Genomic DNA, 12,972 nt, shown 5'->3' with positions numbered 1-12,972 from the left:
CAGTAAACTACAGTAGCATTCAAGGCAGTGATAACTTTGACAGAGACAGTCACAATTTTTGCATATCCACACAATAAGCAATACTAGCATTTCAACCTAATAGACCCAATTTTGCCCTCAGTCTACGACATCTGCACACACAACTGCTGGAAGGATAGAATCCCCTGTCCAGCATGCAACGCTATATGGGCTCCTGCTCTCATCTGACATGCCAAAGATATTATTTGTACAAACATTCCCCAGAGCAAGAGATGTCAGGAGCAAAAGACAGCTAGACAAACTGTCAGCATTTGCTATGTGATCCCAAGATAAAATGTGTGTAGCATCAAAAAGCAACACATTCAAAAATCTATGGGAACCACAAAGGAGCCAGTCTGGCTAAGCTTCATCCACCCTGCAAGACTCAGGGTTACAACATTTCCTGGCCACATCTGCACACAGCTATGAGCTGGCATTGCCAAACAGCAACAGAAACAGCTGTAATTATTAATGAAACCATCTGGATTAATCTGAAGAGGCAAGGAAAGCTTATTCCCAAGTTATTTAACTCTTTGGACTGTTGATGAACTGAAAGTTTAGGATAAAAATCTCCCTTTTTAACATCTATTTTCGTCTTAGTGGTTGGGGGGATTTATTTCCTGTATATATTATCCTCATATTTAGTGCCTTTCATCATAAAGGATCCAAAAGTTTTTTTACACACATTTATTGTATATTATATAAAAGCATAAGAACACATCTAACATGTGGAGGCAATATGATCAATTAATTTCATGGACCTGCAGGTTATCACGCACCCTCTGACTGACTCATCTGCTCTTGCTCACTAATCCATGTCTCCAGAATTTATTTGAGCATTCTAATCCTTGAGCAACTTCAAAGAGCCACATCCCCACACACCCCTCTAAATTTACCCCAGCCCAAGGCCGGGGGTAACTCAGCCCGGGGTCATTGCCAGCTTTTCAGTACACAAAAATGACAGTTTTACAATTCATTGTTTCATAACCCTAGATAGTTACAAATAGGAAATTATACCACTGGAAAGAGGTGAAAGTTCCAGCTTCCCCTGACGCCCAGCACTGTTTTGTTCACAATATTACACAAATCTTCTTCATCGTCAAAGAGAATAACAGCAGCAGCGATGCTTCAGAGAAACAATTCAACCTTCAGAGATCTGGTTAAAAGATATCTGTGTCCCATTCCTTTTACCATCAGCTTCTAGTCTAGCCCAGTTTACTGTCTGGCTTGTACATATTGGCCTAGAAATTCATCAGCCTGAAGCAACACTTTCCACATCACATGGCCTCTTTTACCCTCTGTACTAAGCACAGCTTACTATATGGTCCAGAGCATTAAAATGAGAACCATGTACCTGACAATCAATGCGCCTGCAGTGGCGCAAACATGTCAGACACATGAGGTTCCTTTGTCAAGACCCTCTCCTTTAATCTGGTATATAATTAGGTAATATTAATATCTATGGTTCAAAAACACGACTTTGATTACCACACCAGCACCATAATGTACTCTCACACATCAAATATACATATGAACATAAACTGTTGTTTAGTGTGTGGGTGTAAGTCAGAAAGTGATGAAGAATACTCTACTATTCTCCAGCTTAAGGAGAATACAGCTAGTCAGAATGTAATTAGGGCCCAAAATGCAATTTGGCCAGAAAACCAGTCCCAATGCAATTACTCCTGCAAAAAGTATTTCAATCACAAGTGATTAAAATCTCAGTTTGACATCTCAACCGCAGATGGCACATGTGACAGAACAAGGCACCCTAACATAATGACCAAGCATTCATGTAACAGTGCTCTGAACTACTGAACTGTCAAAAACACTTGCTGTAGCACCTTAAATTTCTCTTGCACTGACCAGGTCTAACCATAATTTAGCTTGTCAGACCTCACTTGGTCTCATCTTAAATTGATAGGGCTGCATCCTAATCCCTCTGCATTAAAGTTAGGTTGAACCCTTTTTATTATCAATCCTTGAATGTTGAAAAGCATTTAATATGAAGCTTACCAGAAGTGGAAAGTAATCCAAAGATAAATTGAAAAAAAAGTTAGACACAGCAATTACAAGAAATAATACCATATAGTAGTTTATAAGTGGCAGATTATATTAATTTATCCAGGGTTCTGCCTAAACACTAGCCATCTGATCTTGAAATCATCTGTCTGAATCCAGCCCATATCAGTAGTGGGTGGATGCTGTTACAATCTCACGTTCGGAACACTGGAATGAGTTGGTGCTCAGTCCCGCTCCTAGTGGAGGAGTATCCTCATTACAGAAACCACCGCAGATGGTGCTCTTGTGGGCAGTTTCAATAAACAGACCAAGAAATCATTGATTCTGGAGACTGCTCAAGGCTGTCTCTCCAGAACAGCTCAGGCATAATGGTGAAAGGGTGAGGAGCCCTGCACTGCTGTTACCAATGCCACAGGTTTTCTGGGAATAAACAGAAGCCATCAGTCTCCAGCACTCAGCCATACGCAAGAGGCCTGATGTACTGTCTTTTTAAAGTGAAGGGGGGACACTAATTAAGGCTGTACCGTCATCAGACTACACTGTCATTCTGAGTCTTGACTGTCCATAATGTCCTGGCTCATGTAATGATCTTACTGGCTGTTAGATGCTTTATAATATCTTGTCATGCATCTAAAATAAACTTTGTAGACGCTCCACCTCTTGCCTCCCATTTAAAATAACGTGTTGAAGGCTAAAGAAGTGATCCACCAATACTGTTTACATGAACTTTAGCGAGGGTGTTCAAAGAAAGGAAATCAAGACTGAACTAGCCTGAGCTGACAACGTCTAGGACAATGTACCAGTGCTACATAAAGCTAAACAAACACCATGTACAGTAAAAGGTGGATATTTTTCTCATTCTGAAAAATCAATAGCAACTTTTCCTGCAGTTACACAATTAGGGTAGGGATCTTGGGAGTACACAGAGATGCACACTGCGATCCATGGAAAAAATCTCACTTCAAAACAGTTTACTCCAATGCATTCCACTTAACAAACCAGCCAGCAGTCTCTGTTGAAGGAAAATGATTACAGTCATTCTACCAAGTATAAGGGTGAGGTGGGAGAGGAAGGAGACAGGCACTGCTTTCTTGAATTCATTCCTCTTACGGGGCTACTAATTAAGCAGGAACTACAAGAAAAATCACTACAAACAATACAAACTCTCCGTTTTCTGGTCAAGTATCAAGTATTAAGTAACTCATGCACAATATCCAGTTAAGGGACACTTTGGAAAATGTTTTCTGAGAGTCCACAATTAGGAAAGTGGCACTTTGCTGAATAGGAGGTTTAATAGGTGTTCCCAACCAGAACTCAACTGGAAACTAGACTGGTGATGAAGCAACCTGGGTGGAATTAGGAGGCAGGATAACAGGCCGGGCCAGCTGCAGGGACAAACATTAAGGATGGCACCAAATGAACACCTGGGGAGGTGCTGGTCTGATTTTGGTTTGTTTGGGCTGGGAGTTTTTTTGTTGGCTTTTTGGATTTTGTAGCTCAGCTGTTGAGGAAACACCAAAAATGTTTTCTGCCCTGAGTTGCAAGAACACTGAGGACCAGCCTTGAGCTCAGGTTGCAGAAGAGTTTGGAGAAGGCGTTGGCAAGCCAGTCTGTATGCACATGGCTTGACAGCTAACTGAAGCTGCAGCATCTCTGTAAATAGCTCTCTCATTAAAGAGCCTGTTTAGTTTTACAAGTGTGGCATCCTCTCATTATTGCCCAACATACAATACTTGAAACAGGATCTGCCCAGATTACACATCCATTGGTGCAGTTGCCTGGCACAATCCCTAGTGCAGACAGGCAAAGCCTGTACTTGCACCAGTGGAGCTTATCCTGATTTCAAGCAGGGAAGATCTTCTGTGAAGATCTGGCTCCTGCTGCTGCCTGGGCACACTGGGAGATAGTTCTGAGGAACTTATAGGGAAGAGAAAATAAATAGCCTTTCAATGGGTTAGCAGTTAGTTTTGAAGTGAATGGCTGCACTGATGCAAAACAGCAGAATTGGTCCCTTTATCAACAACTGGCACGTCCTGAAGCCTGAAGCCCTACAAAAGACTTAATAGTTTCCGTTTGATTTTAAATGTATATTAACTATGTTCTGAAATGGAGGGTGCTATAAACAAAATAGTATACATGTAATTTTTCTTGACTAAAACGTAATGCTGATTCATTTTCATACATTACAAAAGACTTCTTGAATTCCAAGAACTGAAGGAATCATGCAGTGGATTTGTAGATAAATATAACTAATTGTATGTGCTCACATTTCTACGTAAACACCTACTCAGCTACTAAGGACCAATAACTGCCCTTAGATGCATGTCTAGTTTGCACTGACACTAATGGGAGTCTCATGCATACCCACGGACAGAGAGAGGCCTCCTTCTTAGAAAGATTTCCAAAAATCATTAGCACCTATTTTCGTCACTCATTCCTTATAGGGAAGTCATTAACTTACACACACACTCCTACCATACAGTTGTTCATGCAGCATGCTCATTTAAAGGTGAGGAATATTCATCAGGAGTAAAAAATGCATTAATAAAAATAGTTTAAACATTGCAAGAGACTTTTCCCTTTTCAATTACAAATTGAAGCAATATGTATCTCCTATACAGCAGTGATTCTGGGTAGTTAATTCTATTAATTTTATTATATCCAAACTATTGCCATTTACATCACACTGCCTGCATGTTTAAGAGTTTTTTCTTTTTTATTTCATTATCTATTTTGAGATTTTGTCAGGCACCCAATGAGTAAAAATTAATAGCTCCTTGACTAGATAGAAAATTGGTAAAATCTTAAACTTTACACATAGCTTACCACTGCATTTGTAAATCTAATAGAAAACAAAAGTACTCAGCCTTTTGAAAGACCAGGCCCTGATTCCCGCAAAGACTTATATACCTGCTCAATTTTATGTACTGTGACCTGTTACACTAAAGTCAATGAGAATAATCACAAAGTTGTTTGCAGTGTTGTTGTGGCCCCAGGATATTACAGAGACAAGATGGATGAGGTAATATTTTTTCTTGGATTTCGGGTTGCCAACTTTCTAATTGCACAAAACCAAACAGTCATGCCCCTCCCCTTCCCCAAGGCTCCGCCCCTACCCTACTCCATCTCTGAGGCCCCACCCCCACTCACTCCAGCCCCTCTCCCTCTAGCACTTGTTTTCCCTCACTCTCTTCACTGGGTTGGGGTGGGGGGGTGAGGGCTCCAGCTGGGCAGCGCTTACTTCAGGCAGCTCCCGATCGGCAGCACAGCAGGGTTAAGGCAGGCTCCCTGCCTGCCCTGGCTCCATGCTGCTCCCATAAGTGGCTGGCATGTCCGGCCCCTAGGTGGAGACGCAGGCAGGTGGCTCTGCACAGTAGGCTCTGCCCACACCCACTGGTGCTGCCCCCGCAGCTCCCACAGGCCACAGTTCCTGGCCAATGGGAGTTTCAGAGCCAGCGCTCGGGGCGGGTCCAGCGTGTGGAGCCTCCCTGGCCTCTGTGCCTGGGGGCTTCAGGGACATGTCGCTGCTTCCAGGAGCTGTGCGCAGCCAGGGAGCCTGCATTAGCCTAGCTGTGCTGCTGACTGGAGCCGCCAGGGTCCCTCTTTGACCGGGCATTCCAGTTGAAAACCAGACGCCTGGCAACCCTAATTGGACTGCTTTCTGTTAGTGAAAGAGAGATGCTTTCGAAAGACACTCTCTCCACACTTTCATCAACAGAATGTGGTCCAACAAAATATATTACTTCATCCTCCTGGTCTCTCTCAGTATATAAGCTCATAAGAACATCCATACTGGGTCAGACCAAGGGTCCATTAAGCCCAGTATCCTGTCTTCTGACAGTGGCCAATAACCGGTGCCCCAAAAGGAATGAACAGACAGGTTATCATCAAATGATCCATGCCTTGTCACCCAATCCCAGCTTCCGGCAAACAGAGGCTAGGGGCACCATTCCTGCCCATCCTGGCTAATAGCCATTGATGGACCTATCGTCCACGAATCTATCTAGCTCTCTTTTGAACCCTTTATAGTACTGGCCTTCACAATACCCTCTGGAAAGGAGTTCCAGAGGTTGACAGCGCATTGCATGAAAAAATACTTTCTTGTGTTTGTTTTAAACCTATTAATTTCATTGCTGGCCCCTTGTTATTTATTCCTGCTCATAATACAAGAACAGTTCTGTCATGGTATAAATCCCCACTCTGAACCTTAGCGTCCAAAAGATGGGGTACCAGCATGAATTCCTCTAAGCTTAATTACCAGCTTAGAACCTGTAGCGCTGCCACCAACCAGGAATTCCAGTGCCTGGTACACTCTGGTCCCCCCCACACCAAAACCTTGCCCGGGGACCCCCAAGACCCAGACCCTCTGGATCTTAACACAAGGAAAGTAAACCCTTTCCCCCACCATTGCCTCTCCCAGACTTCCCCTCCCTGGGTCACCCTGGAAGATCACTGTGATTCAAACTCCTTGAATCTTTAAACAGAGTGGAAAATTCACCTTCCCCCCCTTCTCTCTCCCTCTCCCAGACTCTCCCTGAGAGACAAAGTAATCCTAACACAGAGAGAAATTAACCTTTCTCCCCACCAATTCTCTGGTGAATCCAGACCCCATCCCCCGGGGTCTCACACCAGAATAAAAAAAAACAATCAGGTTCTTAAACAAGAAAAACTTTTAATTAAAGAGAGAACAGTAAAAATTATCTTTGTAAATTTAAGATGGAATATGTTACAGGGTCTTTCAGCTGTAGACACTGGGAATACCCTCCTAGCCTAAGTATACAAGTACAAATTAAAATCCTTCCAGCCAAATACAAATTTGCAAATAGAGAAAACAAACTCATCTTATCTACCTAGTACTTACTATTTTGAATCGATAAGAACCTGTATCAGGGATACTGGAGAGAAAACTTGTTGCACATCTGGTCCCTCTGAGCCCCCAGAGTGAACCACCACCAAAAACTAACAGCACACACAAAAACTTCCCTCTCTCAAGATTTGAAAGTATCCTGTCCCCTGATTGGTCCTCTGGTCAGGTGACAGTCAGGCTCACTGATCTTGTTAACCCTTTACAGGCAAATGAGATATGAAATACTTCTGTTTTATTAACTTATTTGTTTATGACAACTTCCTTATTTACTTTCTCTATACTACTCATGATTTTATAGACCTCTATCATATCCTCCCTTAGTCACCTCTTTTCCAAGCTGAAAAGTCCCAGTCTTATTAACCTCTCCTCACACAGAAAATGTTCTATACTCCTAATCATTTTTGTTGCCCTTTTCTGAACCTTTTATGCTTAATTCTTTGCAGGATCAAGTCTTAATCAGCATATGTGCACAGAGACAAACTTGCCAAACGTATCCTAAAATTTTGCCCTAGAACTGCCACCAGAGCTGCTATCAATTATAATGAAAAAGTGAGTTTTCAAATTCATTTCAGTTTATCCCACATGGAACAAAACTATATGCATCTTATATACCTATTAAAGCTACTGTATACTTTTAGCTTGGTTTACATATTGGACTTGCATGAGGACATATATTGACACATGATTTTATATGGAAGTGGCTCCTTTTTCATATACTACAGCCCCACAAATTTTGTTCACATATAAAACATACTATTTCTGCCCATGAAAACATACACTATGTTCTTTCCACACCATGGTGATTCCTGCCTTTAAAATCTTCCAGACACTGTACTAAGCAAAATTAGTGGGGCTCTCCTTCAAGAGCCCGTCTTAAACAAAGAAAAACAAATTTTATATCTATATTCAAGTTAAGCTGGAGGCGGTATTCTTAACTCATACCTAGGTACTCCACATGTCTCAGAACCATATCATCTCCATACGATATCTAGCCACAATGAACCACACTATGCAAAGGTAACTGCTATAGTACAGATCCTTAAAGTTACTGACTCTGAGGAAACTGGTTAACTACTAGGGGAATGACACTAGAGTACTGCCTGTATTACGTGACCACAAAGTTTCTGTGGAGGAGGGAAAATTTCTATGCTCTGTATCTCAGTGACATGTGGAACTCAGGCTTAACAAGTTCCAGCTTACCTTGTCCTTTCTTTGCTGATAATCCTTCCTTATCCCCCATGCCCTATGGTGGCATTCTCAGTGTGACTCACCACCTGCACTACCGGCTGTCACCTAAACCACAGGCCAAGAACTAGTGCAGGGGAGACTCAGATTAACAGTTCGGGCCTGCATTCAGGGTTGGAACTATATGGATACGGAGCAGTAAAAAGTTATGAGAGACGCAGGTAATAGAGGGGTGGTGAGTGAGGGGTGGAAACAAATCTGTCTGTAGTGGAATAAAAGAGACCTCCCCCTTTTGGGGAGGAGAAAGCACAGCTCGGAGGGAGCTGAAAATGAGAAATGAATGCAAGTATTCTTCTGTGCGATATACTAAGGATAAGTACAATTGTTCCACTATCACAGGTCAACATAGTGCACAGTTCACCTTCCAGTATTTTGAGGCTCAGAACAGGACTAGAATTCTGATTCATCCAACACCCTCAAAAACCTTCCAAAACTGGTTTATTTATTTTTAAAAGGAGGCTGGGAGGGCGGGGGAGGGTTATTCTTAGCTTCAATATCAATAGATTCTGAGTAGAGTGCACATATAGAAATATTTTACTTATATGCTTATATTTGTGTGCAGTCTAAATGGGATTTTAATTTATAAAATAGCTGTCTATATTTCTAAAATACCCCATCACAATGGGGTTTCTAGTACAGTCAAATAAAATTATGTTTCTCACTGTAACAAAACTTACAAACACACTGCCTATATTTTTATAACAATATCTGTGGACAACACCATAAAACTTCCCCTATATCAGCATGCATCATAACAAGTATTTCAGATGCAGTAAATGTAAACCTTGTGACATCTTCTGTATGAACCACTTCCACTGGGGTCGTGATTTTTTGTTTATTTTGGATTGTTAAACATAACAACAATAAAACAGATTATGCTTTACTCAGGCATGTTAATCTGGAGCAGTAAGTGGTGTGTAAAAGTGTTTCAAGAAAACATATACATGTTGCACAGATTCAGGTAACAGAAAAATTCTGAGAGAAGGCAGATCCAGGATCTTCCTCCAGACTAAACAGTTATTCCTAATCCTCTACCTCCTACAGGGATTTTTGATGGGGAAAAGCCAAAGGAATAAACAAGAGACCTAAAACTGCAAGAAGCAATTTTAAAAATAAAGCACAGTCTTAGGCCCTGTCTAACTGTTTTCTGTCCAAGTTTGCAGTTTTTGTTGGAGGCTTTTTATTCTCTTTTATTGTGGGAAGAGAGAGAATAGCTTTTTAATGGTTTTGTTTTTTGCTCACTAGTGTAGTTACCTGTAACTACACAGGAGAAAACTCCAGCATGGATGTGATACACCAGTGTAAGATGTGGCATGCACCAGGGTGACTCATCTTGGCTAGTTACTGGGGTAAATTACACAAATTCAGTGCATCTTTGCTGATCATTTACACCAATGTAGCAACATCAATCTAGTCACACAGGTGCAAATTTCCCTAGTCTAAGCAGACAAGCTCAGATATTACTACAAAAATGCACATTTGTAACATTAACAGAAAAGGACATAGCCACATTTTTTGTAAAACTCTGAATAATCTTACATGAACCTTTAATAACATTCCTCTCTCCATCTCCCCCCTCAAATCCACATAATATAGACAAATGTGGCACAGAAAGGTCAGTGGAATCTTCCAGAGTAAGGCACCTGTTTGTGAAAGGCCACTGAGCTTCTTCAGAAAGTCAAACTTTTTTTTTTTTTTTTGTCCTAGTACCAAAATCTCCAGCATTGCTAACTATTCAGCTAAACTACTGTGCTTTTCCTTTTCATGTTAAACCACCACGCCCAGGCAACTAGTACTCAGAAATAAGGTAATAGTATTTTACAATCTATTTACCCAGAACTCCACACCCATTTTGTACTATGCTGTTAAATAGTAAAACCATGCACCTAACTGGCACACAACAATATTCCCCTTAACTGCTTAAAAATCATGCTTTTTAACACAGCCTCTGTCAATTCACTATAAAAATATTACTGTTGCCCCCATACATTCATAAGTCACAACATAAAATCCAAGATTGTTTGTAACTTTCAATTCATTTTGACCTCACATTCTTGTAAGACACGTCTGTGCAAGGACTAATAAAAAAGGAGTGATCACCTCTATATATGCTGTTGTTTACAAAGAAATAAAAAAACATATTGAAATGATGCACGTGGAAGTGACTTCCTCATGTGGAAATGATTTCCTAATAATTAGAGCTCTTTTTGTTTTTAAATGCAGCTGCAATAACACACTGACAACAAAACTACATCAAATGTAGTTAAAATACCTTGCAGTCATTACAAATTCTGCAGCATAAGGAAACTTTTATATTTTTTCTTTAATATTTCTGCAAAGTCTGTGTTTATAGCCTACCCCCACAGTGGCGCTACACCTAGTGTAATGAAATGTTGGGCCTCCTCCTGTAAGAGGCCTAAGAACATTATTCTGATGATACTAAAAACTGAAAATTTCAGCTCTATATTTAGGCCCATCTCGATAAGGGACCACCTATGAGACATGAGGACACAGCATAACTGTGTAAAGTAACCTTAGGGGAAACTAGTGTGACCTCTATTTGTCACTTTAATAAGAATATAAATAAATTGTTTCAAATTTGTGAATAAATTATCAGTCTACATTTTAAATGTTACATTCAATTCAGTTCTTTCACTCAATTGCTAGCTAAAAAGATTACTTTAACAACAAGAAATAAGCAGTTTTTTTGGTTAGGACTCTACTTTAAAAATAAATAAATTACAGTTAAGAGAACTTAATTTTTAAATAATAATTGGCCCAGGCCTTGAATTCCCAGTGTAATAAAACATTTGCCATTCATTCAGTTACATATTATGAGACTGACTGTATTTGTCCATTTTAGACTATTCTACAAAGGCCCTGGAGGAACTGCTCAGTGGAGAAATGACATCTACATCCTTCTTTCAAGGACACTGCAGCATATTACTCAGCTTTTTAGGGGTTATACCTCTCAAATTTTACAAACTCAAGGCTCCACTGCTTTTCTAAAACACTCCACATGCACTAAACAAAATGATTCATTTTATTAGAGCACATATTTCTGATTTTGCTACACTCAGCTTTTCTAACCTCTATATTTTCATCAACTGGAAGCACAGGACAGCCACTGACAACACAAAGACATCTTTATGGAAAATCAATCGGCCATTGGGGTGCAAATATTCGGTTTCTAACTTACCTTTTTGATCTGATCATCCTTCAATTCTGTGAAGAAATAGGCCAGAAGCTGGGCAGCTATCATCCTGTCTGATTAAGTAAAATAATTAAACGGTTTCTGCTGAACACCAAAGCAGTTAGGACACAAACACAACTCTCACATGAACGATTTAAAGGCTGGGGTTTTGTTTTGTTTTGTTCCCCTTCCCTTGCACAAAAAGCGTCTAAACTGCAGGAAGGCTGCTTCTTCCTCCTCCTCTCCCCCCAACCAAGCAAAAAAAGATGCAGAGGCTTTTTCCATACAGGGGATAGTGACAGAGAAAAACCTGCCCACTTCCTGCGCTGGGATTGGCTGTTACAGGAGGGCTCTGCAGCATTAGGGAAGAAACAGTCTCCTAGGCACCGTGATGGACAGTCTGTGGCAGACAAAGAAGGTGGGCTTTCCAGCGCCCCCAAAATGCTACATCACTGCACGTTCCCCACGTACGTTACTTATTTCAAGTGCCTTGGAAACCCGTTTGTTTGGTAGTAAGAGAAGATCCAGCCAGAACTACGGAGCCTGCTGCCACCGCTTCCTGCAAAGGGCATTGCATTTCAAGCGAGAGCAAGAGCCAGGGACATTCCTGCACTTAAAGAGCGAGTGGTTCCCAGTACTCCTGCTCCTGGGACATAAATAACCGGGGCTGCCGGGAAGGAGTCATGGAAACACACACGACACATGGGATTAGCGTTCGAGTTACAGGGATGCTTAAACCCCAGAAAGAGCCTGTTGTTCAGCATCCCCACGGAGTGTTTAAACTATGGCTATTGTAACATGTCTGCTTTACCCAAAGCGTGTTGCAGACGCAGGCACGTGGGGCTCAATGCGGGGCCCGGCTTTTGCAGGGAGCAGAAAAGAAAACTGCACCCTCCACCGCCCCACCCACGCCGCTTCCTTCGCGGCTTGCACAGGCTGCGCCACTTACTGTCACGTGACCCGCTGACGCTGCGGTATCCCCTCCCCCTCTCTCTGGGCCTGGACGTCGGGAATCATTTCCATCACTACTAGGCCATACGCTACTTTGTATGGGCCGCTGTGATAACGTGCCCTGCCTATTGGATTAGGGCTGCTGGGCGTGTTGGAAGATATTAAATGGGATTACTATGATACAAGTGTAGTCAAATAGCAGTAAAGTCCCTCACATGGATATTGACCTTCCTGTGGGGTCCCTAGGCTTCACACACACAAGATTTCTCCATTTCAGGGCTGTCTTCCTGCAGCCATGTAAATAATTAAAGAAATACATAAAATAAACTACTAAAAATAAAACTACTGAAAATATTTCACACTACAAAACCATGATCACAAAAGTGAAGTATTTTAGAATCTGCATGAAAATTATTCCAAAAGAAGTATTCTTCTTAGCCAGTGAATGAATCTTGACAGGTTTGCAACCATAGCAGTCACACTTGATAGCTCCTGCAAGTCATTTGGCTAATTCTGAATAGTTGCTAAACCACATTCCTTTGCTCCCTCATTTATCAAGGCCTTGTATTCAATTCAGAGGGCAGCTACTTTCTCATGTTGTACACATTTTACAATCAAGGAGAAGAATAATTACGGTTTTGTCCTAACTAGCAGTGTTAAAAATCTAGCCAATATT

The 12,972-nt window shown here is 41.3% G+C and overlaps 1 protein-coding gene across 1 annotated transcript in view; it reads right to left on the bottom strand.

Annotated features, from left to right (window-relative positions):
* Nucleotides 1-12,277, bottom strand: part of HK1 (hexokinase 1) — a 71,729-nt gene extending 59,452 nt beyond the window's left edge. Inside the window, exons 1-2 of the mRNA XM_032795216.2 lie at nt 12,157-12,277; nt 11,352-11,419 (exon numbers count right to left, since the gene is read on the bottom strand). Coding sequence (XP_032651107.1) covers nt 11,352-11,414 — 63 coding nt within the window. The 5' untranslated portion in view covers nt 11,415-11,419; nt 12,157-12,277. The remainder of the gene's footprint in view (nt 1-11,351; nt 11,420-12,156) is intronic.
* Nucleotides 12,278-12,972: the final 695 nt, after the last annotated feature.

The sequence above is a fragment of the Chelonoidis abingdonii genome, chromosome 15, assembly GCF_003597395.2.
Source record: "Chelonoidis abingdonii isolate Lonesome George chromosome 15, CheloAbing_2.0, whole genome shotgun sequence".
Classification (NCBI taxonomy): Eukaryota; Metazoa; Chordata; order Testudines; family Testudinidae; genus Chelonoidis; species Chelonoidis abingdonii.
This window is presented reverse-complemented; position numbering and strand designations above follow the sequence as displayed.